The sequence below is a fragment of the Podarcis erhardii genome (genome assembly GCF_964252035.2).
Source record: "Podarcis erhardii genome assembly, chromosome: 14".
NCBI lineage: Eukaryota > Metazoa > Chordata > Lepidosauria > Squamata > Lacertidae > Podarcis > Podarcis erhardii.
Window position 1 is genome coordinate 3059565 of NC_138503.1, and position 23777 is coordinate 3083341.

Genomic DNA, 23777 nt, shown 5'->3' on the forward strand with positions numbered 1-23777 from the left:
TAACCATACCCCTAAAGATTTAATCTTTCTTTCTACATTTATTTCTGTGATCTGTTGGAACGGGTGTGGCTTATCTTCCAGGGACCCGCTCCTTTCTCCTGCCCCAAGCAAGGCCTCAGCGGAGGACCTCGGCTAAACGCTGCAGGCTTGAGGACCGAGGCGGGCCATCCGGACACGGACTGGCAGCGTCTCTCCAGAACTTCGGGCAGGAGACTCTGCCCCGGCGCCCCGAAATGCCCCCTTCCCCCTTGGGGGCGGCGGGGGGCGGGGGTCGCGGGGCGGGGCGCCCGGGTCTCCTCTCTCAGGCCCCTCCTCGGCCGGGGGCGGGGGCGGGGGCGGCGCTGCGGCAGCACCTGCCCGGCCGCCTGGAGGGGAAGGAGGCGCTAGCGGCGGAGGCGGCGCCAGACGGAGCCTGGCCCGGCCATGCCGCCCGCCGAGGGGCTCCGGCCGCGGCCGCGCGCGCAATGAGGGTCCCGGCGGCCATGGGCGAGGGCGGCCATGGGCGGCGGCGGCGAGGGCGAGGGCGAGGGCGAGGAGGGCGGCTCCCCCGCGCTGCGCTGCGCTGCGCTCCGGGCCGGCGGGGCGGCGGGCTGGGCTGAGCCGCGCTGGGTAGCGGCGGGCCGGGGAGACGCCTGTGGCCGCGCGAAGCAGCACCAGCACCAGCACCAGCACCAGCAGCGCCTCCGCCTCCGCCTCCGCCGCCGCCCCGCTGAGGAGGACGATGCCGCCTTTGGCACCGGGGGGTCGGCGCTCGCTGAGCCTCTCCCGCCTGCGCGAGTTCCGCACCCGCTCGCGGATCCTGCTGGCCCTCGGCGTCACCCAGATGGTCCTGGGCTGCCTCATCGTGGCCGTCAGCTTCGCCGCCCTGGCGCTCACCACCTCGGCCCGCGTCCGGCACTCCTGCCCCTTCTGGGCCGGCTTCTCGGTAAGGCGCTCTCTGCCCGCCGCCCGCCCGCCCGCCCGGCAGGCCTTTCTCCGCCGGCCCCTCCGCGGGGCGCCCCGGGCGGCGCGCTTCCCTCCGAGGAGAGCCTCCAGCTCGGGGAGCAGTCTATCTCGGACAAGGGACACGGGAGGGAGGGAGGCGGGTCCGTGGTTTGACCTAGGAAGGCTGACCCGCTCTTCCGAGACGGGTCTCGCAGCCCCGCTTTGCCAGAGGAGGCCGGGGAGCTCCCGCCTTCAGGCGCAGGAGGTCGGTGAACATCAGGGAGGCATCAGGAGGGCCTTGGCCACGTCCCTGTTCTGGGCTCCTTGGTGGCATCTAGCTGATCCCGGGGGGAAGCAGGTTGTTTCACGAGGTTGATCTTGAGTTTAATACAGAAAGCGTTCCTTAGGTGACACTGCTCAGGGCAGTTTTCTCATCCCTTTTAAACCCCTGTCCTAACACACACACACACACACACCACACATATCCTTCAGATCTGGCTCTCCTAATGATTTTGTCGAATTTCCAAATGGATTGGGATTTTGTGGTGTTTATTTTTTAATTTTAGATTGCACTTTTTTCTTTAAAAAATTCCCCTCGTGCCCTCTGAGATCTTCCTATCCTACCCCCTGGGAGGGTGGGGTGTGCCTTCTTGTTGAGAAAGGCACTCTTGGGGGATGCCAGCTGGAGCCCTCTGGGTTCCACTAGGTGCTTCTGCTGCTGCCGCCGCCTTCTGAAGAAGGGTTCAGTCTAACTGGATTCAAAATGTATTCTCTGAACTTGGTTTTGCACCCACTTCGTACTGCATCCTGGGCAAGGGCACTGGGATAATTCGGTAGCAGCGATATTACACCTCTCCTCAGAAGTTCATTTAATTTGACAAAGACCTTGCGTTTACAGAATTCATAGCATAAAAATACATAGACGTTAACCTTGCTGAAATGAATCATCGTTTTATTTTCATGCATTGGACTGAGGTGTTACCTTCTCTTTGTTCTGTTTTCTTGGAGTATCATTTATTTAAGAACTAGGAAGAGTCAAGCAGGTAAGAGTCAACAGGGTAAAATCCTTGCTAGCCTGCAGATAAAAAGATTGTGAGCTCTCACTTGAAGGTCCTGCCCTGAGAGAAGGAGGTGCCCATCTGTGCATCCCAGTTCAGCTGAAAGGACTTTTGAAGCACCTTTAATAGATAGGCATAAGTCCAAAGGACTTAATTTAACTAAATGGGGCTGTTACACTGGAGGAGGACCTCCAGATTTGACCAGTGTCAGGGGACAAAGCCATTGTACGGGGATTGTATTTTGTGAGTGGTCATTGTGCTTATTTTACATACAGAGCAGTTTTACATGAATTGCTTGCATTTTTGCATTTCATTGCTGTCTAACTCCCATCTTTTACAATTCTTCTATACCCCTGTATGTATTTTTATTTATTTATTATTGCATTAAAATCCCACCTTCTTTTGCCCAAGGAGCTCAAGGTAGTATACATGGGTCTCTTCCTCCTCCTCCTCATTTAATCCCCACAACAACCTGAGAGGCGGGTCTGGCTCAGTGTCACCCTGTGAGCTTCATGACCAAGTGGTAATTTGAACCCTGGTCTCCCATATCCTAGTCTGCCACTCTAACCACTACACCACACTGGCTGGCTGCCTGTCCACGTAAAGCTTATGCCATCGTAACTGTTAGCCTGCAATCCAAATGGCAGGTACCTGAGTGTGAGCCCCATTGACTCAAACAGGACTTACTTCTAAGTAGACATGGTTAGGACTGTTAATTTTTTTAAATTTATTTTTTTAATGCAAATTTGTTGCAGGAAGAAATTTGTTGCAGAAAGGTACCACAAGGGTCTTTGTCTTTTTTGCTGCAAAGCAGGTCAAACAGTTACACCACTAGAGAGAATTCCTCATTTATCCACCTTCCCTTTTTCAGATTGCTCATGTTAGGATCCTGGAGATTTTGTTTTCTTTTAAACAAAAAGTTTGAATTACCAATTTCAAGTAGGAAGTGTCCATAGGACGGGATTTCTACTGTACTGGCAAAAGGAGGGAATGTGTTGCTTCACTTCTGTGTATGGACTGAAGTAGTTTGAAGAGGTTTGCAGAATAAACTGCCCAGAGTGAATGGATTGTTCTCTGAGCCTAAGCATGACTTGAGTTGCAATTTCTACTGCTGAGGATCATATTTTTTATTAATTTTTTATTAATCTGTTAAGAAATTGCCCAATAGAAGCAGATATTCACTACTGCTTTGCTTTCATGCTCTTTTCAGCAAACAGAAGGCAACTTTGAAAAAATGAAGCTAGATCACTCAGTATTTGTAGGATTCCTTAAAAGGACCATCTGTTAGCTTGCTTGGTGTTAATCTAGTCGGTTATTAAAAGTTTCCTAATGGCAAAGCCCTAAGTGTGTGCTTCATTTCATTATCTAAATATAGCAAATATTAGAGAGGACTTGTACTGTTTTATTTAATTTTTCATCCAGTGAAGATGAGGAGAGGGTACCGCTAGGGAAATCAAAATGTTTGTATGATGGAGTTAATGTTGGAAGGAAAAATGACTTTATTTGCAAATCAAGTTTTGCTTTTATTCTGACCCCCCTCCCGCTATGGATTCCATTTCTGTCCCCATGCACCTTTCTGTGTTCATTGCAGAGTAACCAAGTTCCATTCAGTGCTGCAAAAACATGGGCATGCAGCTGAAGGCAGGCTGAGGGCCCAGAAGTTTAACTCAGAACTTCAACCCATCAGCACCCACTTAAACTGGCATAATTGAGTTGGAAACTGGTTTACACATTGACCTTTGGGAAGTTGCCATCCTGTGAGGGTTGGGGCAAGAGTGTAACAAAGAGACTGAACTCTTGACCCAGAAAGTCCCCAATTTCAGCCTCAGCAACCCCTCCCATTCTGCAATATGAGGGTTGGGGAAAATATTACTAAGCAATCTTACATGGTTTACAGCTAGGTAGTGTCCCAGTGAACCACAGTTAACCTTAACTATAGTTTAAAGGGTCTTGGTGGACCACAAGCTGAACGTGAGTCAACAGTGTGATGCAGCAGCCAAAAAAGCTAATGCTATTCTAGGTTGCATCAAGAGAAGTCTAGTGTCCAGATCAAGGGAAGTCTCACAGTCCCACTCTCTTCTGCCTTGGTCAGACCACAACTGTGTCCATTTCTCGGCTCCACAATTTAAGAAGGATGTTGACAAGCTGAAACTTGTGCCGAGGAGGGAGACCAAGATCATAGAATCATAGAATCATAGAGTTGGAAGAGACCACAAGGGCCATCGAGTCCAACCCCCTGCCAAGCAGGAAACACCATCAGAGCACTCCTGACATATGGTTGTCAAGCCTCTGCTTAAAGACCTCCAAAGAAGGAGACTCCACCACACTCCTTGGCAGCAAATTCCACTGTCGAACAGCTCTTACTGTCAGGAAGTTCTTCCTAATGTTTAGGTGGAATCTTTTTTCTTGTAGTTTGCATCCATTGCTCCGTGTCCGCTTCTCTGGAGCAGCAGAAAACAACCTTTCTCCCTCCTCTATGTGACATCCTTTTATATATTTGAACATGGCTATCATATCACCCCTTAACCTCCTCTTCTCCAGGCTAAACATGCCCAGCTCCCTTAGCCGTTCCTCATAAGGCATCGTTTCCAGGCCTTTGACCATTTTGGTTGCCCTCCTCTGGACACGTTCCAGTTTGTCAGTGTCTTTCTTGAACTGTGGTGCCCAGAACTGGACACAGTACTCCAGGTGAGGTCTGACCAGAGCAGAATACAGTGGCACTATTACTTCCCTTGATCTAGATGCTATACTCCTATTGATGCAGCCCAGAATTGCATTGGCTTTTTTAGCTGCTGCGTCACACTGTTGGCTCATGTCAAGTTTGTGGTCAACCAAGACTCCTAGATCCTTTTCACATGTACTGCTCTCAAGTCAGGTGTCACCCATCTTGTATTTGTGCCTCTCATTTTTTTTTGCCCAAGTGCAATACTTTACATTTCTCCCTGATAAAATTCATCTTGTTTGTTTTGGCCCAGTTCTCTAATCTGTCAAGGTCGTTTTGAAGTGTGATCCTGTCCTCTGGGGTGTTAGCCACCCCTCCCAGTTTGGTGTCATCAAGGGTCTGGAATTGATCAAGGGTCTGGAATTGATCAAGATGATCAAGGGTCTGGAAACTAAGCCTTACGAGGAGCGCTTGAAGGAGCTGGGTATGTTTAGCCTGGAAAAGAGGAGACTGTGAGGAGATACGATACCCATCTTCAAATATCTGAAGGGCTGTCACATGGAGGAGGGAACAAGCTTGTTTTCTGCTGCTCCGGAGGGGAGAACTCGAACCAATGGCTTCAAGTTACAAGAAAGGACATTCCGACTAAACACCAGGAATAACTTTCTGACAGTAAGAGCTGTTTGACAGTGGAACAGACTCCCTGGAAAGGTGGTGGACTCTCCTTCCTTGGAGGTTTCTAAGCAGAGCTTGGATGACCATCTGTAATTAATGCTTTAGCTGAGATTCCTGCATTCTAGGGGGTTGGCCTAGATGACCCTTGGGGTCCCTTCTATGCTCTTCCTAGGCTTGCTGCCCACACAAATAGGGACTAGAGGGTTGTGCCAAAGGTTTTGTGGAATTGATGAGTCTTGTAAGAGGCATGCTTTTCAACACCAGCTTGATCTGCAGAAAATCTCAGGGGCCACCAAGTTACAATCATTAGGATTAATATTATTATTGCATTTGTATCCTGCCTTTTTCTCAAAGGTGACACAGGTGGTTCTCCTGCCTCCTCATTTAATCCTCACAACAACCTGGCACAGGAGGTTAGGCTGAGATGCCAGGACTGGCCCAGGATGAGCTTCATGGCCAAGTGAGGATTGAGCCGAGGTCTCTCCTAGGTCCTAGTCCAACACTCTCAGCCACTGCGCCAAACTGGCTTCTGAGGACAGAGGGCAGGAGCGGATTGCATCTCTAAAAGTAGGTTGAAAGGGTGGAGGGAAGTGATTATTCAACTTAAAATAGGTCTGCTCTGTCTGTATGTTTTGATAAAACATTTAAGGTTACTTTCATTCTTATATGTGTTTGTGAACTTGCCATAAGTTGATTATCTCAGAAGTACTTCACTCTAGCAAGGTCTGCCTTTCACTTAGCAACTCGGTTATTGCACAGCTGATTTTGCTTAATCTGATAGCTCTCATCGTGAGCAACCTTTTAGGCAACTCATGCAAGGGATGGGGGGTGCCAGAGGCAAAGGTGAATGAGCAATGCAGCACTGCTATTTTCCTTGAAGCTCGAATTTGTTTTATTCTCACCGAAAAAATGGAAACTAGACATTCCGTTGTGGCAACCAAAACCTATGTGAAATATACTTGGAGTCCTGTAGTGATTTCATGCTCTTTATTGTAGCTTGTAAAACAGTGATTGAATTGCCTCCCAAACCTCAGGCTTTTATATACATTATTTACACAATGAGTCCTGTCTGATTGGCTGATTCTGCTTCCCTCCTGGAGCCTGATTGGTCTTTTCCTGCAAGCCAATCATTTGTTGCATTCTAGGATCCTACTTGCCTATTGTTCTAGGATCCAAGGTTAGTACATAACAGTATGTTTGGCGATTAGCTTATATCCTGAGTTTCTAATCCTGGATGCATTGCAGCCATGCAGAATTCAGGAGTTTCCCAACACCCACCTCCCCACATGTCTCTCTACCCAGGCTAGCAACAGGCATGGGTAAGTTATATTTTAATACTAGGCACTACTGCTCCTGTTTGTCTTGCTCACCAACCTCTTGCCCAACCTGTTCTTCCTCTACAGCTCCCCCCCCCGCATCCTCTCACAGCTCCTTCAAGCCCCCAGAGCAGGGTCAATGATGGAGTTGGCCTGAGCATGTGGGAAAGTCCTGAGGGGTGAATAGGGAGGCCTCAAGCTCTCTGCTTGGCCCCTGAGTGTGGGGTCCCCCACGCCTTCAGTTGCAACTCCTTCAGAGCAAATCTGAACAAACAATTCCCTCCATAATGCAAATGAAGACCAACACTTAGAGTAGAAATTCATCACCCACAAAAATAAAGCTGAGGTGCACAAATGGAAGCTCTAAAAATAAGCACTGGATGTCATCCTTCCAAATGACTTATCTCCAGTAAGGCTTCAGCAGCGCTTTATCTATGAAGAAAACTGGGTCCAATTCAGGCCTTGAGAGTTGCGCTCTGTTTGGAGGGGTCCTGATGTTTAGGTAGTTTCTGGAAGTCTACTGGATTTGTTCCTGGAGGCAGATTTGCTGCCTCTTCTCTCCCTGCATGTCTCCCACAGACTGAGCCTGGGAGGAGAGCAGGGGCTTGTGCAGGTTGATTTAAAGACTGGCTCTGGTGCGATGTGGGTGGTGCTCTGGTCAAGGAATGGCTGGCTGTAAAGAGACTTTGCACCTACTTTCCCAGTCAGCTTGTAAATTACACACATTGTCAAGTCCTCCTGATTTTTATGGGCAGCTGTGGTGGAAATAAGAGAATTATGTCCATGTTGTGCTTTGGGTGGCTGTTCTACCGAGAATTTTTGTTGCTCTTTTGTCCAGTGGGTAAACTGGGCTGTGGAATCGGAGCACTTTCCATTTGACTTAATTTTAACCATCTGGTCCCTCTCCTGACCTCTTCTCTGTGACCAGGCTCATGAGATACGGTATGTAAAATCACTTTAAGCAGAAAGGCAAACAGTTGCCCTGAAGAGTTGCGCTCTCAGTTATTTCCTGACCTGGTAATAATCAGGGCTATGTGCATAGGCCATGGCAACACGGAATGAGGAAAAATACATCTTTATGTGAATCTCAGCTTTTGTTTAACAAAAAGAAGGGTGTGCTTTTAGCCCTCATGGATGCAGATATGTACTTGAAGGGCTCCTGGGATTTCAATGTGCAGACAGAAATGAACAGGGTCTCCGGTAGGCTGGTCCAGGAGTTCAATGACCTGTCTCTCCTCCTGACTATCAGAACCAGAATAAATGGTGCTGGCAGTAAACCAGCGCAGACTGAAGTATGCAGAATGTTAATCTTTGCATAAACCAAGTAGGAGAGTCTCGCTTGTCTAGCTGCTTGTGCAGAGGGTATTTAACTCTGATAAGTAACTTCCCAACTACATGTGGTCACCTCAGAGTGCCTCCTAAAAATAATGTCATTTCCTTTTCCTGGTACATCAGTCTTTTGCAGGCCCTGCCGACTGGTGAGGCAGGGGGAGGTGCCCACCTCTGAGTGGCGGAAGCCCAAGGGGGGCACTGGCCTCGCCTCTGCTGCCCACCCTGCCGTCTCCACCAGCAGCAGAGAAGTGCCGTTGGCAGCAGTTTTCAGGAAGATATTGCCAGGATCTTGTGAGATCTCATAGAACACATGAAATCTTGTAAGACTTTGGCAAGATCTCACCAGAAACTACTGGTGCTTCACTAGGATTGTCCAAGCAACAAACTAGTTTAAAATACTTGTGAAAATACATCACAACATACCGGTTTTTAAAACTGGCAGTTAAAATATAATTTGCCCTGGCAGCAGTCCAGTGGCTAGCCTCATCTGCACCTCAGTTTCCAAAGGCCTGTCTGAACAGGAATGTCTTAGGCTGGTGGCAGAAAGATAGCAGAGAGGGAGAGAGCCAGTCTCAGCTCTCTTGGGAGGGAATCTCACAATATGGGGGCAGCCACAGAAAAGGCTGTTTCTCATATCACTGCCAACTGTGCCTCTGTTATGGTGGTGACAGAGTGGAGGTGCTCACCTGAGGATCTTATCACCTGGCCAGGTTCGTATGGGGAGATACAATCTTTCAGGTAGACTGGCTGCTCGCTGCTTGATCCTACATGTGTTCACTCACAAGTAAATGCCATAGAGTTCTCGTTACTATTTATTAATGTATATACCACACAATCACCGGTGGCTTTTATGCTTTTGTGCCTGTTATGAAAAACACACATAATTAAAGTGTACATTAAAACTGTTTAATCAAAATATGGAAATAAACACCCAGAATTAAAATGTACAATGAAACAAGCCTATTAAAACATGCTACCACTCAGTGGATTTGTAACTGGCTGTCTGACCGAACCCAAAGGGTGCTCATCAATGGTTCCTCTTCATCCTGGAGAAGAGTGACTAGTGGGGTGCCACAGGGTTCTGTCTTGGGCCCGGTCTTATTCAACATCTTTATCAACGACTTGGATGATGGACTCAAGGGCATCCTGATCAAATTTGCAGATGACACCAAACTGGGAGGGGTGGCTAACACCCCAGAGGACAGGATCACACTTCAAAACGACCTGGACAGATTAGAGAACTGGGCCAAAACAAACAAGATGAATTTTAATAGGGAGAAATGTAAAGTATTGCACTTGGGCAAAAAAAATGAGAGGCACAAATACAAGATGGGTGACACCTGGCTTGAGAGCAGTACATGTGAAAAGGATCTAGGAGTCCTGGTTGACCACAAACTTGACATGAGCCAACAGTGTGACGCGGCAGCTAAAAAAGCCAATGCAATTCTGGGCTGCATCAATAGGAGTATTGCATCTAGATCAAGGGAAGTAATAGTGCCACTGTATTCTGCTCTGGTCAGACCTCACCTGGAGTACTGTGTCCAGTTCTGGGCACCACAGTTCAAGAAAGACACTGACAAACTGGAACGTGTCCAGAGGAGGGCAACCAAAATGGTCAAAGGCCTGGAAACGATGCCTTATGAGGAACGGCTAAGGCAGCTGGGCATGTTTAGCCTGGAGAAGAGGAGGTTAAGGGGTGATATGATAGCCATGTTCAAATATATAAAAGGATGTCACATAGAGGAGGGAGAAAGGTTGTTTTCTGCTGCTCCAGAGAAGCGGACACGGAGCAATGGATCCAAACTACAAGAAAGAAGATTCCACCTAAACATTAGGAAGAACTTCCTGACAGTAAGAGCTGTTTGACAGTGGAATTTGCTGCCAAGGAGTGTGGTGGAGTCTCCTTCTTTGGAGGTCTTTAAGCAGAGGCTTGACAACCATATGTCAGGAGTGCTCTGATGGTGTTTCCTGCTTGGCAGGGGGTTGGACTCGATGGCCCTTGTGGTCTCTTCCAACTCTATGATTCTATGATTCTATGAAAACAGCAGAACAATAATAAGGAGTTAAAGCAGCAAATGAAAAATGGGATGTTTAAGTCAGGAAACAGGTGTGTCTTCAAGAGCTGATGGAATCCCAATATTGATGGGGGCCTCTCATATTTCAGCAGGAGAAGCATTCCACAGCACTGGTGCCACCAGTGAAAAAGCCCACCTAGGTGTTAAAACAAGCCAATGATAACTGTGTTCAGTAGACCTCCCATCCAGGTTAGCATCTATTGCATTGCAGTCTTAATCCCTGAGATGCTTGCCAATTAGGTTTTATATCTGTTTTCTTTATATACATCAGGCTGTTGGCAGCAGACAAATACTGGAGGCTACATCTTTCTAGCTAGCACCAGATGGACCAGTCTAAATTTGGAACTTTGTTAGCATGTGTGGAATTTTGAAATTTTTGAAAGTGTCAGTGCTGTTTTGTTCTCCCTGTTTCATGGGCAGCTTGTAGTTTGATCAGTTTGGGAAAGAGGGTGCTGGAGCCTTAAGTTTCCAGACGGTGCTTATCCATTAGACAGCATCAGTCCCCCAGAACCCAACAACCCTTGTGGCTCTCCGGAGCTGTCTCTTAGTAGTCACATGCCAAATTCAGCCCCCCCCCCCGCTGCCCATTCTTACTGTTTCCCTTAGGTCTTACCCAGGTAGATGCATACATGTTTGGATTGGTAAGACATTTATGGCAACTTAGATTGGTAAGACATTTATGGCAATTCGTAGATCAGGATAATTTGATCAGAGTTGTCCATGCATTGGTAACCTCATGGTTGGATTACTGCAGTGCAGTCTATGTGGGGCTACCCTTGGGCTGGCCAAGAGGCTGCAGCTGGCGCAGAAGGTGGGGGCTAGGCTGCTTGTGGGGGAAACCACACCCAGCACATAAGAGTTTGCTGGCAGGATTTGCATTGGCTGCTAATTTGCTACCAGGCCAAGTTTGAGGTGTTGGTACTAACATATGTCACTATACACATGAGGACCACGTTATTAGAGACTACCTTATCCCTTATCATGTTCCCAATAGATCACTGCAGTCTGCAAAAAAGTTTCTCCTGCAAGTTCCAAAGATTTCAGAAGCGTACTCCATAGTGACTTGGAGAAGGGCTTCTATTGTGGATGCTCCTGTTCTGTGGAGCAGTATCTCTGCCAAGAAACCTTATTGGAACTTTTTGGAAATAGTTGAAAACGTTTCTGTTCCAACAGGTTTTCCCAGCTGGATAAATGGACCTTTCACCATGAGTGTCCACTTGTTAGGGTTTTAAATGAATTATTTGTATTTGTGTGTTTAACTTTTTAATTATCCCATGTGTTAATCACCTTGAGAGAGTGGTTTAGAAGGTGATTAATAAATTAGTTGTAATAATAATAATAATAATAAGTTGTGTATTCTAGTGGCTATCAGCCATAGAGGCCATTAAGCAAACCCCTTTGGCTAATAAAATGCAGCAGGTACTTGAGAGATCATTTTGCATGTATCCAAAAGGAATGCTCCCAAAACAAGTATTTCTTAGGGAGAGGAGGGTATGCTGTGTGACTGCAGAAATAGGACCAGGCGAGTGAGATATTTCTGGGTTGCAGCAAAGCTCATTAACGGGTTCAAGAATATTACTTTGGATGGTTTTTCAGTGTTGATATGTAATCAACACACCCAGAGAACAAAGCTGGATGGGCAGTAGAGGAGAAGTATAAATGGATGCATTCAAAATAAATACAGTTAGCAAACAAACTTGCACGCATCATGGAAAGTGGCTTTTTCAGTCCCATATTGCAACAATTTGTGTTCATTTCAAGACTGAGAATTGTTCCTGTTTCTCCCGGCATCTCCAAATCTGCAGTGTTAAATGGCTTGTTCAGCTGGGCCTGGCATGATGGACCCTTGATCTCTCTGCTGCATTTTGCTGATTATTCTGATCTGCCTGTCTGTACTGGGTGTCGAGATTATGATGCTTGCTTGGGCAGCTGCTGTGTCAGCAGTTCTGTTCCTCTACCACTGGAACATTTCAGGCTCTATTGAGATATGTGTGTGGTACTTTGGATTACTGCAGTACACTCTCTGTGGGGTTTCTGTTGTGCTTGATCTGGAAGCTGCAGTTAGTGCAAAATGCAGCAGCCCTGCTGCTGGCAGGAGTGAGACACTGCTCAGAGATCTGTACCGGTTGCCCATCTGCTACCAGGCCAAGTTCACGGTGTTGCTATTGGTCTATAAAGCCCTGAACAGCTCTGGTGGCTGGTGTGAGAATAAAGGGTGTGAGTGTGTTGTTTATGCCACCCTGATGTCCTTGGAGGAAAGTGTAACAGGACAAAAAGACCATTAATAAGCAAATTATCCTCCAGGGATCTCTGGGTGGTAATGACATTTTTATCCTTGCAACTAACCCTGTGAGATAGGTCAGGACACAAGGGTGCCAACTTAAATAAAATATTGGGGGTGGGGGTGGCCCAGGTAAGCCAGGCCCCATATAAATGATCATAAGACATCACACACACACCCCCATTTGAATGGCAGTGCCCATCAACTTTGGGGGGGCAGGCCTCTTCAAATACTTTACGGGGGTGGGGCAAAGACCCCTCGGCCCCTTGGAGTTGGCTCCTATGCCAGGTCCTATGTCTTGCCCAGGAATGCCCAGGTCCAGGCTGAGCAGAATCTGTGATATTTATCGTTTTAATCTGATATGTTGTTCTCTTGCCTTAAGGAAATGGCTGGGCCTCTGTGGAGACTTGTTAGATTCAGTCAGCTGGAAGAGATTCAGGGCCAACCTGTTGCGTCTCACAAGGTGTTCAGTCTCTAAGCCAGACTGTGCAATCGCTGTGCAGGAGAGGTCTCTGTGCTTTGGGACATCGCCATTATTTCTTTCCCTGCTCATTTCCATCTTAATGGGTTCCCTCCCTTCCATTAGGAATGCTCATAATGGACATCCGTTCAGCCAGTTGCAAACCTCTTGCCCATTACTTGAGATGAATAATGTATTAAATGCAGCCTTGCAGCCACTTACTTCATGACCGTGACACACTGGCTTGGAGTGAGTGGCTCAAAGGTTGCAGCCAATCTCCTGTGGCTCAGGAGATGCATTTTAGCCCTTCCTAAAGTGGAAGTGTGTTAGCACTGGCGCAAAGGTACATTTTGAGCTGGCAATGTATTATGAAGCACAGCCTTCAAAACTCCAGGAGGCGCTATAATTGTGAGCCCTCTGGTGAGTGGCTGTCTGTCTTCCCTTTTGGTTCCCTTTCCCCTCCGATGGCAGAACAGTTCCACTTTCAGCCCCCTTAACTGTGGTGCCTCAACCACTTGCAGGAATTGTGGCTGGGCTGCTTCTCCCTTCTCCCTCTGTCTAGGGAGGACCTGCCTGCCTCCAAGAGGAGGAATCCGCAGGGCACATAGCACACACCTGTTAGTCTCCTTGACTGCTCCTTTGCCCGATCTCTACCCCCCTACATAGTTCCATATTTCCAACATTGTGATCTATGACTAAATCACAGTGTTTAGCTGGTGACATATTGCGATGTTGGAAACCAGGTATCACCCAGCCAGCCCTAAGTGAAATGGTCAGCGGGTTGGGCTTTGCCTGTAGAAACGTGGATTCACATCCTGGAAGTTTCCTGAGTGACCTTGGGCCAGTCACTGACTGAACCTAGCCTACCTCACTGGGATGTTGTTATTATGAGGATAAAGCAGGGTGTCTCCCCCCCCCCCCCGCCCGACATGCCCTCTTGAGCTCAGGTGCTCCAGCAGATGATGCCCTGGAGCTGCACTTCTGTTCCTTCTTGCTCTGCAACACCACAGCTGCTTCGCATTATGGTGGAGTTTTGCAAGAGGCAGGCTTTGGGAGCACGTCATGCTCAGGAGAGGCAGACTGTCCTGGATTTCCCTAGAGAATCCAGGGGACTGTAGTTTAGAATAATAAGAGAATTTTTCTAACCACTTTCTCTCCATCCCAGACCCCCCAGGGTTCCCTTGGAAAAGGGGATAACTGTTAAATCAGCTTCACGGTCCTGCCAGACTAGTATTTTTGTTTGTACATTCTGCAGCATTATTTATTAAATTTGTATGCAACCCTTCATTTGAAGATCTCAGGGTGGCTCTCCACGTAAAATCACAAAATGCAATACAAGAATAATACGTTGGTGTTGGGTTTATAATGGACTGTCCACGCAGAGTTCCACTTTATTAGCTGTTCTGCAGTGCTTCCCAATTGTTATTCTATTATTGTTGTCCAGAGAGGCACTTTTGCACTATAGCACAACAAAAATGAGCCCCTGGCCCGGAATACTGGTGGTATAAAAAGTTGCAGGGTTCAGCAGGAAGTTGTGGGACGTGCAGTGATTGAAAATGAAGCAGTATGACCTCCCTAAGAAAGCAGAATCGTGTATAACTGCCATGGGCACAAATAACCATACAATCTAAGAAGCCATTAAGGGCTGGGTGGGGGGTGGGGGGTGGGGGGTGGGGGTTTGAGCCACACTTGTGCATTCATTGTGGGTGATGCTACGCGTCTGATCCTGTGAACCTACACAAGTTTTGGAATTGTGATATTTTGTCTGTGTTTGCCTCAGATGTAATGTTTACTGTCCAGTTGATGACATTCTAAATGTGTATATGTATATTTTATTAAAAAATTATTTACTTACTTGTTAAACGTCAAGTTGGCTTATACAACATTGCAAAACATCTGCAAAGTGACCTGCGTGCCCATTTCCCTCACAACTGTTTCCACTTTATGGCATCCTTCCTCCAACGCTTTTATTTCAAAAGGTCAAGACTTACCCTAGAGAAAACTAGATGTCTGGAGAAGGAACAAAAATTATGAGGGAGAGTCGTGTGTGTGACTGGCCATGTGCCTGCTTCAGAGTTGTTTATGCGTTTCTCCTCTCACCCTATTTTTTGTGGTTTCCCCGCCATTTCTGAAAAATTAGGGGGGAAACTGGGATTTCCCCCAGTTTTTTTCTGGGGTTTTCCCTACCCCACCCCATTGCATCTCTAGATGGGCCAAGTGTCTGATTCAGTATCATATAGAACAGTTCATATGTGCTTGACATGTAGTATGTATTCATTGGTTTCTTATTCATTACGTTTACATACCACCTTCTCCTGCAAGTCACTGCTGGCTGTGTCTTTCTCCAAATGGTGAAGCATCTGCTTTGCATGCAGAGGTCCTAGGTTCAATCCCCAACATCTCAGGTAGGGCTAGGAAAGTCTCCTTCCTGAAACCCTGGAGAGCTGCTGCCAGTCAGTGTAGGCAGTACTGAGCTAGATGTGTTCTTAAGATATCACTGGTTGCTTTGGGAATCTCTCTCGCTAAGTAACATCGGGTTTATCACGAGTGGAAAATTGTGGTGCAAGAGCACAAGGTTTTTGGAGACTTTGTTGCACAATAGATTGTGCAGTCTGTTGTGCAACAAGTTTTTCCTGTTGTGCTGGGTTCCTGTGTTGCACAGCACTAGAACTCTCCCACCAGTTAGCACAGGATGCTGTCAGCCGACAGAGAATACTGGAGAGAGCCTTAGGTTTGCTTAGCAAGTTCACTCTTGGCGCTCTCCCCCCCCCCCTCTTGTTTGAAATGATTGCTGTGCTCTTGTGGTTCTGTAATCCCTGCTTCAGCAAGTGCATTTGGCACATAAGGATTTTTTATTTGTTCCTCGAGGTAAAAAAGAGCCTTCGGCCAGAAAAGATAAGGTAGCATTTGCAACAGAAGCAGGTCTGTAGACAGATAGGGGCTATTAGCATAAAAGCTGTGTCCTGTTGTCTTTTAAGGACCTTTGCTGCCTGTGTCCCTTAACCTCAGCTGTGAATGAAGCATCTGGAAACATAAATATTGGGCAGCGCCACTGGGAAGCCAATTCCCCCAGGCTATACCTGGCAGTAGCAGATTAGGGTTGCTTTAAGCATTCACTTATCTTCATCTCCCCCAGGGGATGAATAGAGAGAAGCAAAATAAATGGTAAGCAAACTGAAAGGGAATGATAACATTTGACACTCCGCCTTCAGGCAGATATTGGCCTTTGTTAGTTTTTCAGTTCATCCCACGCCTTGCATGTAATAAGAACATAAGAAGAGCCTGCTGGATCAGGCCAATGACCCATTGAGTCTAGTATCCTGTTATCACAGTGGCCAAACGGATGCCTGTGTGAAACTAGCAAGCAGGATTCATGCACAAGAACCTTCTCCCCTCCTGCGGTTTCCAGCAGCATGGCTGCCTCTGACTGGGGAGGCAGAGCAGAGCCATCCTGGCTGGTGCCCCTTCATAGCCCTCTCCTCCTCCGTGAATTTGTCTCCTCCTCTTTGAACCATCCAACCTGGCGGGGGGGGGCGTAGTCTAACTCTGTGCTGCATGACTAAGTATTTTCTTTTATGTGTCTACTCTGAATCTTCCAACATTTAGCTTCACTGGATGTCTGTGAGTTCTGGTGTTATGAGAGGGAGAACAACTTTTCTCTATCCACTTTTTCCATGCCATGCATGGAATTTCTGTTCCATGCCATGCATGTCATGTCATGCCATGCCATGCATGTCAATTTCTGTTGAAACTCCAAGTTTTGCCACCAATTTATTACTTCATTTCTATCCTGCCTTTTCTCTGAAGAGCTCAAGAGGGCATATATATCTCTCCTCCCCACTCTCCATTTTATCCTCACAACAACCCTGTAAGGTAGGTTAGGTTGAGATACAGCAACTTACCTAAAGTCACCCAGCTTCATGACTGAGTGGGGATTCGAATCCTGGTCTCCCAGGTCCTAGTCCACCACTCTGACCACTATGCCATCTTTGCAGCAAGTCAGGATTTTCTGAGTGTGCCTGCAAGATGCACACCAAAGTCACATTTAGTGACTTTTGATGAAGACCCCCACCTTGGGAACCTTTGTGCAGTGTTTGGCATCAACAACTTGAAAGGAAGCTAAACCTATGCCCAAAAATCTCACCAATATTCTGTTTTGGTCTGCCATTTTGATTCAAAATGGTGCCCAGCATCCAAATGGCTATGAATCCTGCCTCCCGCATCTTGGAAACCCTTGTGCCCAGTTTGGTGATGATATCTTGAGAGGTGGCAGAACTTGTGCCAAAAAACCAGGCAAAGTCATGCCAAAGTGACGTTTTGGTCTCCCGTCAGAATGGCACCCAGCATCCACACATAGACATGACCCCCACCCCACCTCAGGAACCCTTGTGCCAAATTGGGTGATGTTATCTCAGTAGGTGGCTGAAGAGCAGGCAGGCAAACACCTTTCCAAAAATATAGTACAAGATGCCTCTTGAGCAGATGTTCTGCCCAGTTGCACAGCTGGAAGTCAGACTCCTTTCAGAGCTACTACTGCATGTCACCCGGAGATCTACCAGTGCATCCATTCCCAGGCTGCCTTCCGCCACCCATTTGACCAAGGACCAGCTGAGTCTCTGTGTTGGTCCATGTGTAAGCAAGCATGTGCTGCAACAGTGATGCAGCTTTCAGCTCTCTGTCATCTCTCGCCATTCTTTGGCTCTCTTCTGCTTTTCTAAAGATGAAAAATTGCAGGCACCCTGCTTTCAAAAGAGGTGGAAGGAGCAGACAGACAGGTGGTTTAGAAGTTATGGAAAGCAGCCCGCACAATTTAGCTGTCGTTAGGAGGGAAAAGGTTAGCTGCTATTCAAACCATGAAAGACTGCAGGTATGCTCCTTGATAATCCCACTTTGCAGAAAATGAAAATGCTCTGCTTGTAGTGATTGATTGATTGATTGATTGAATGTGTGTGTGTGTGTGTGTTTTAAGTACTTATCTTTAAGAGTTTAGACCAGTTAATCCAGAGATGGCTTTACCACAAGGCAAGGAGAGGTGGCGCCCTCCAGGTCTTGATGGACAGCTGCCATCATCTCAGTCCATTAGCTATGCTAATGGGATGAACGGGAGTTGGAGCCCCACAACATTTGAAGACCAACTTGTTGCCTTCCCCTGGACTAATCCACAGGCCCAATCAGCTGGATACAGTCCTGCATAAAACCTCTTAGGCACTGGGTGCAGTTCCTGCCTGAAATTCTAGAGAGCCTCTGGCATCCAGGGTTGATGGAATGGAGACAGATGGACCAATGATCTGACTTGCTACAAAGTGGGTAGAGTGATTTTCTAGATGTATGAAGGAGACAGTGTGGTGTAGTGCTTAGAATGTCAGACTAGGACCTGGGAAACCACAGTTCAAATCCTCACTTGGCCATGAAGTTCGCTGGGTGACCTTGGGCCAGTCACTGTCTCTCAGCCTAACCTACCTCACAGGGTTGTTGTGAGGAATATAAAAGGGGGAAAGAGCCAGTTATGCCACCTTGAGCTCCTTTGATAAAAAAATGGGTTATTAATAAGGACACACCGGCCCATAGGATGCACCTAGTTTTTTTGGGGGGGAAATAAAGGAAAAAAAATTTCCCTTTATTTCCCCCCCAAAACCAGGTCGGGGAATCCAAACCAGGTCGGGGAACAGCGGGATGGCGGTGCTGCGCCTCCCCGCTGTCCCCCGAGCTTGTGGGGCTGCCCGATGTCTGCCCGAAGCGCGGGGTGCTCTGCTTCAGGGCGCCCCGCGCGCCGGGCCGCAGGCTGCTATCCACAGCCTAGGGAGCCCTGCGGGAACTCCCGCGGGCTCCCCAGGCTTGCTGATAGCTTCCTGAAGCCTGGAGAGCGAAAGCCTGTATTCTGCCCCATAGGACGCACACAGATTTCCCCTTCATTTTTGGAGGGGAAAAAGTGCGTCCTATAGGGCGAAAAATACGGTAAGTCAATTTGGTTTCACCTCTTCCAAAATGCTGGAACATCCAGTCCACCTGGTCTAGAGCTGGTGGGGAGCCCCGTAATCATATTAAATGACAATGTGAAATCGTTTCTATGATTCTTTTGTATGTCTTATGAGTTAAAATTGAATGACAGGCGGGAGCAGTAGGGAAGTGGGAATAGCTGGACCTTTTCAGCATACATTATAAGATCTTGTAATTTTGCTGTTCCATAACTTTCTGTAGTTTGATACCTTTGTAGTCTTGCATTGTAAAGTTCCTTTGTAAAAGAAATAAGTTTGCTGTTCAGCAGCCCAATAGAATTAAAAAGTGCAAGTTGACTCCATTAATTGTAGCAGATTGTCAGAGAAACTCCTAAACACCAATATAGAACATAGACGACTCCTGTTGATCCGAGATCTGCACAGCGATACTGACATGAGTGTCAGAGTGGGCCTAAATGACTGCTTGTCTCAATCTATCAAGTTACCAGTAACTAGTGGTGTAAAACAAGGCTGTGTTTTAGCCCCCATGCTTTTCAACTTTTACGTCAATGATATAGTTCCACATTTAGCCAAGCTCCCTCTCCCTCTCTGGTACTTAGAAACAGGAAGGTGTTCTGCTCGCTGTATGCGGACCTGTCTGGGCCTTAAAAATCTCCTGGAGGCTCTCAAGTCATATTGTAAACAAGAAGACCTCCAGGTTAACCACTCCAAATCAAAAACCAAGGTCTTCGGAAAAAGTAGCCCCCAAAATAAATCGACCCTTGAGCACCATGAACTAGAGCAATCTCGTGTTTTCAAATATCTTGGAGTCCTTTTTAGTGAAACACTGACTTGGCAGTGGCACATCAAGGCGGTGAAAACCAGAGCGCAGAACAGCCAAATAGCATTGCATCTTCTTCTTCTTCTTTTGCTATAAAGGCAACAGGAAGAAACTATTTTCCAGTTTCTTACAAACTCCAAGAAGAGTCTATATGTTAACCCTGATCTCAAATGCCACAAATAGAAATTATGAAGAGCTTCACATGCTCCCAGAAATGTTGGCTTAATTTGGGGGGCGGGGTCACCCTATAGCTTATCTCTGATCTTCATATTTTCTACTTTTGACATTTGAGAGCTTTAGACACTCTCAAGAGCACTGGCTTACCTTGGTGGGTTTCCCCCTCTGAATCAAAAATGAGCTTCATTATCTGCTACATCATACTAACTACAGCCTCTGGGATGAGATTACTTGCAGGAAGGGGCCCCCAGGCCACAAGCTTCCCCCACCCTCTGTTGCTGTTTTTCTGGTGCATTGTATGAGAAGTAGAGGATCCAGCAAATACGTCTGCAGACTTGGAAAGTGTTATTAAGTTATGCACAGAACAGTTGAAAAGACTTGGGTGCAGTGAGCTGTACAATTTCCAGTGTGGCAAATGTGGAGATTCAATAGCAAAAGAACACACAACACCTGCACAAAAGCATTCCCCGCCTGCCCCCGCCCCCCGCTTCCATGTTTGAGATGGTCAGGTAGCTTTTTTATATGGGTGGTTCCCAGTCTTCTTCTTTTAATTATTTATATATTTCAGAAGAACTTGCAACATTTTCTAATTTGCAGTCAGTTGTCTTTGGACTCCCCCCACCTCTCCATGGTTTCTTTAATTTTCCAAATAATACAGTGGTACCTCGGGTTACATACGCTTCAGGTTACAGACTCCGCTAACCCAGATAGTACCTCGGGTTAAGAACTTTGCTTCAGGATGAGAACAGAAATCGTGCTCTGGCAGTGCATCAGCAGCGGGAGGCCCCATCAGCTAAAGTGGTGCTTCCGTTTCAGGTTAAGAACAGACCTCCAGAATGAATTAAGTACGTAACCAGAGGTACCACTGTACTGCATATTATAGTTCTTCTATACCTTATCTTCTCCATAATATTTTAAATTTTAAACTTTACTGCTTTTCTTACTCTAAAGCAACTTACATTTTAGTATGGTTACAATAATTTTAAAATAATCTAGAAACATTTTCCAATCCTACTTAAATTCTGCCTACTTACATTTATTTCTAATTTTACTAGCTTAACTTGCCAATTTGGCATATAGTATTTCATCAGTTTCAACTGCCAGTCCTCTTTGGTAGGTACTACCTCATCTTGCCATTTCTATTCATATAATATTCTCGCTGCACTTCTCACCTTAAATATTTTCTTTATCTCATTATAAATCATCTCCCCAAATTCCTTGGCCACTCTACACATCCACCACTTACGTTAAAATGTACCTTCTCCTTCCTTACACTTCCAACAAATGCCTGATTCTGATTTTTACTTCTTTGCCCATTTACTTGGAGTTGAGTACCATCTGTAAATCATTTTCATTAAATTTTCTTTCACAGCGTAACATGCTGTGAATTTCAAACCTGATTTCCATAGTTTCCCCCACAATTCTAGTTCTATATTATTTCCCGCATCCTGGGCCCAGTGGATCATAGCAGATTTAACCATTTCATCGTTAGTTTCCCATTCTAACAGGATCTTATACAGCCTTGAGATTAGTTTTTCTCTGTTTTCTATTAGTTCCCTCTCGAATTTTGATCCATAAAACCATGCTGCTTGTCTTGTTTGAACACCTCATTCAGTTGGTCATATTGTTCTAAATACACCTTCCCCCACCCGCAAGAAGGAGAGTTAGTGTAGTTCTCCCACACCAGGGTCAGTTTCTGAAATTGCTGAAGTCCTTTTTTCTTTTTAAAAAAGGCTGTTGTCATTTTGCAGCCTAGAATAGGTGTACTGGAAAATTGCTTGTGCGTTTCTTTTTAAAAGCAATAAACAAAGGCTTTCTTTGCTGGGAATAAAAAGTGGTTACTGTATCTAGATTTTGTGTGGATGCTGAGAGCTGGGTGAGATGGTTGCTTGAAAAACGCTTATTAAGAGTCTTTTTGCTTGAAAAATAACACCAGTAATTTCCACAACTTCCTTCTTGGTGTTTGATCAGAATTGCCCAAAGCAGATGATGTAGCAGGATAATGGATAAACTCATTTAGCGCTACAATTTTGTTGTTGGGCTGCATAGATGCTGTGATTCTGCAGAGAAAGTACAGGCAGGTTGTACTGGGGCTTCCTAAGAAACTGGGCTAAACAGTAAATAAAAAAATAAACCCCTAGCCTTCATGGTTATGAAGATATTCTTGGATCTTTCTTCTACCAGGTTATTTGCCCATCTAGCCCAACATTGCTTTCTCTGACTGGCAGTGGCTTGCCAGGGTGTCAGGAAGGTTATGGCCTTTGCCATCACCTGCCACCTGATGCTTTTAAAATGGGAGATCCCAGCAACTGAACCCAAAACATTCAGTGTTCTTCTGCCACTTGTGATGCTTCCCTAGGTGGGCAATATCTGCAGAAATCTGGGAAGCCCATGGGTTAGCTGAATAATTCCAGCATTCAGAGGTCTGAGAGTCTTGAAAAGCCCTTTCTTTCATTGGCACAGCCAGAATACATTTTGCAAACCCAGTAAAAAAACAAAATAAGAATAAAATAGCAGGAAAAACTGTGCAAAATAGATGCATTGGCAGAAGGTATCAGTGCATCTTGGTGAATCTGGTGCATAGTTTGTGTGAGTAGCAGACACCAAACCATTCTAGGAGGGGCCCCCTTGATTCTGCCACATAGCAGAGTACCTGCTTTGCATGCAGAAGGCTCCAGGCTCAGCCCCTGATATCTCCAGGTGAGGCCATGACTCTTCCATGCCTGAATCCCAAAGAACTTCTGCCAGCCAGAGCAGACTCCCCTGGGCTCGGTGGGAAGTCTGGAGCAAGGCAGCTTTCTGCCCTTGTAGGGTGAGGACGAGCGGGGGCAGTTCCCAAATGGGTGGTTAGATTCATAAGGCTCAATCACTTCCTGCCCCCATTCCAGGGGGCTTTAAGAGCCAGCTTGTGATTCAGATGCCAGCAGAACTGTCACATGCACATAGAATCTGTATTTCCTTTTGAAAACAGCCAGTTCTAAATGCGGGCCTTCCTTGAGTGTGTTTTTCCTTTTGTCTTCTCAGAAAAATTATTTTTTATAAAGGCTTCTGGGAAGAAAGGGGTTCTGTTTCTTTTGTTAAGGCAGCTTTTCAGAGAGTTTTGTAATTAGGAAAGACGTTTTGGCATTTTCCAGCTACGCTTGGCTAATGAATGAGCAGGGGAGGGCGGAGCAGGTGTATGTGTGTGTGGGGGGGGGGACATGGCATCGTTTGAATATTTGATAACACATCCTGCGATTCCTCCTTTAGGATGCAAAATAGAACCTTCAGTCTATCTCAAATGGAATGCTGGACCTCATGAAGGAGAAATGAAACAAGATGGTAGCGCATTCACAATTTACGTGCCTTTAACATGCGCAGTTTCAACTTTATGTTGATGACAGCTGGCTGATTGAAATTGCACAAAGTAAATGCATGGAAGGTGCAAAGAGAGCTTTTAAGCCCTCTGCCTTGCTTATTGGGCTCTGGCATGCTCTTGTGAGCTCTCACAGGAACTTGGACGGCCCTGCGAGATCTTGCCAGAGCCTCCCAGAGCAAGGCTTCCTCAGCTCACAGCTCAAGAAAGGCAAGGATGGTCACAGGGGGTGGCTCCAAGGGGTTGTTTGAGTATACACATTGTTTGTGCAGACACACCATCCCCAGAACATAACATAAAGCTGAAAATGGGGGAGATGCTGAATAGGAGGGGTGGGTGGGTTGGTGGGCTTAAACAGAGGCCTTTGCCAGAGCTGCTGGAAGTTCACCAAAAGGCCAACAAGTGTCAAGGCAGGGAATCATCTGGTTACAAAAAGCTGCAGGATCTGGAGGGTGCCCAGAGAGACAACTTCTGTTGCACTCAAGTTCTGCTTGCAGGCTTCCAGTAAGCATGTGGTTGGACACGGGGAGAACAGGATGCTGGGCTAGATGGGCCCTTGGCCTGATCTAATGGACAGACTCTTCTTCTGTTCACCCCCCCCCCACATAAGAATTCCCCATTTTTTCAGCGTTTGTCTCTTACTCATTCTTCCAGCTGGTCACATTTCTCCTTTCGGAGGTCCAAC

General features: G+C 46.6%; 1 protein-coding gene across 2 annotated transcripts in view; it reads left to right on the forward strand.

Moving 5' to 3' along the window:
- The first annotated feature begins 690 nt into the window (after positions 1-690).
- ENTREP2 (endosomal transmembrane epsin interactor 2) overlaps positions 691-23777 on the forward strand; it is a 221469-nt gene continuing 198382 nt past the window's right edge. The window contains exon 1 of one of the 2 annotated variants that reach the window (XM_081838942.1): positions 691-925. In XM_081838942.1, the coding sequence (XP_081695068.1) occupies positions 722-925 (204 nt within the window). In that variant the 5' untranslated portion in view covers positions 691-721. The remainder of the gene's footprint in view (positions 926-23777) is intronic. The other variant, XM_081838941.1, reaches the window with a different exon arrangement.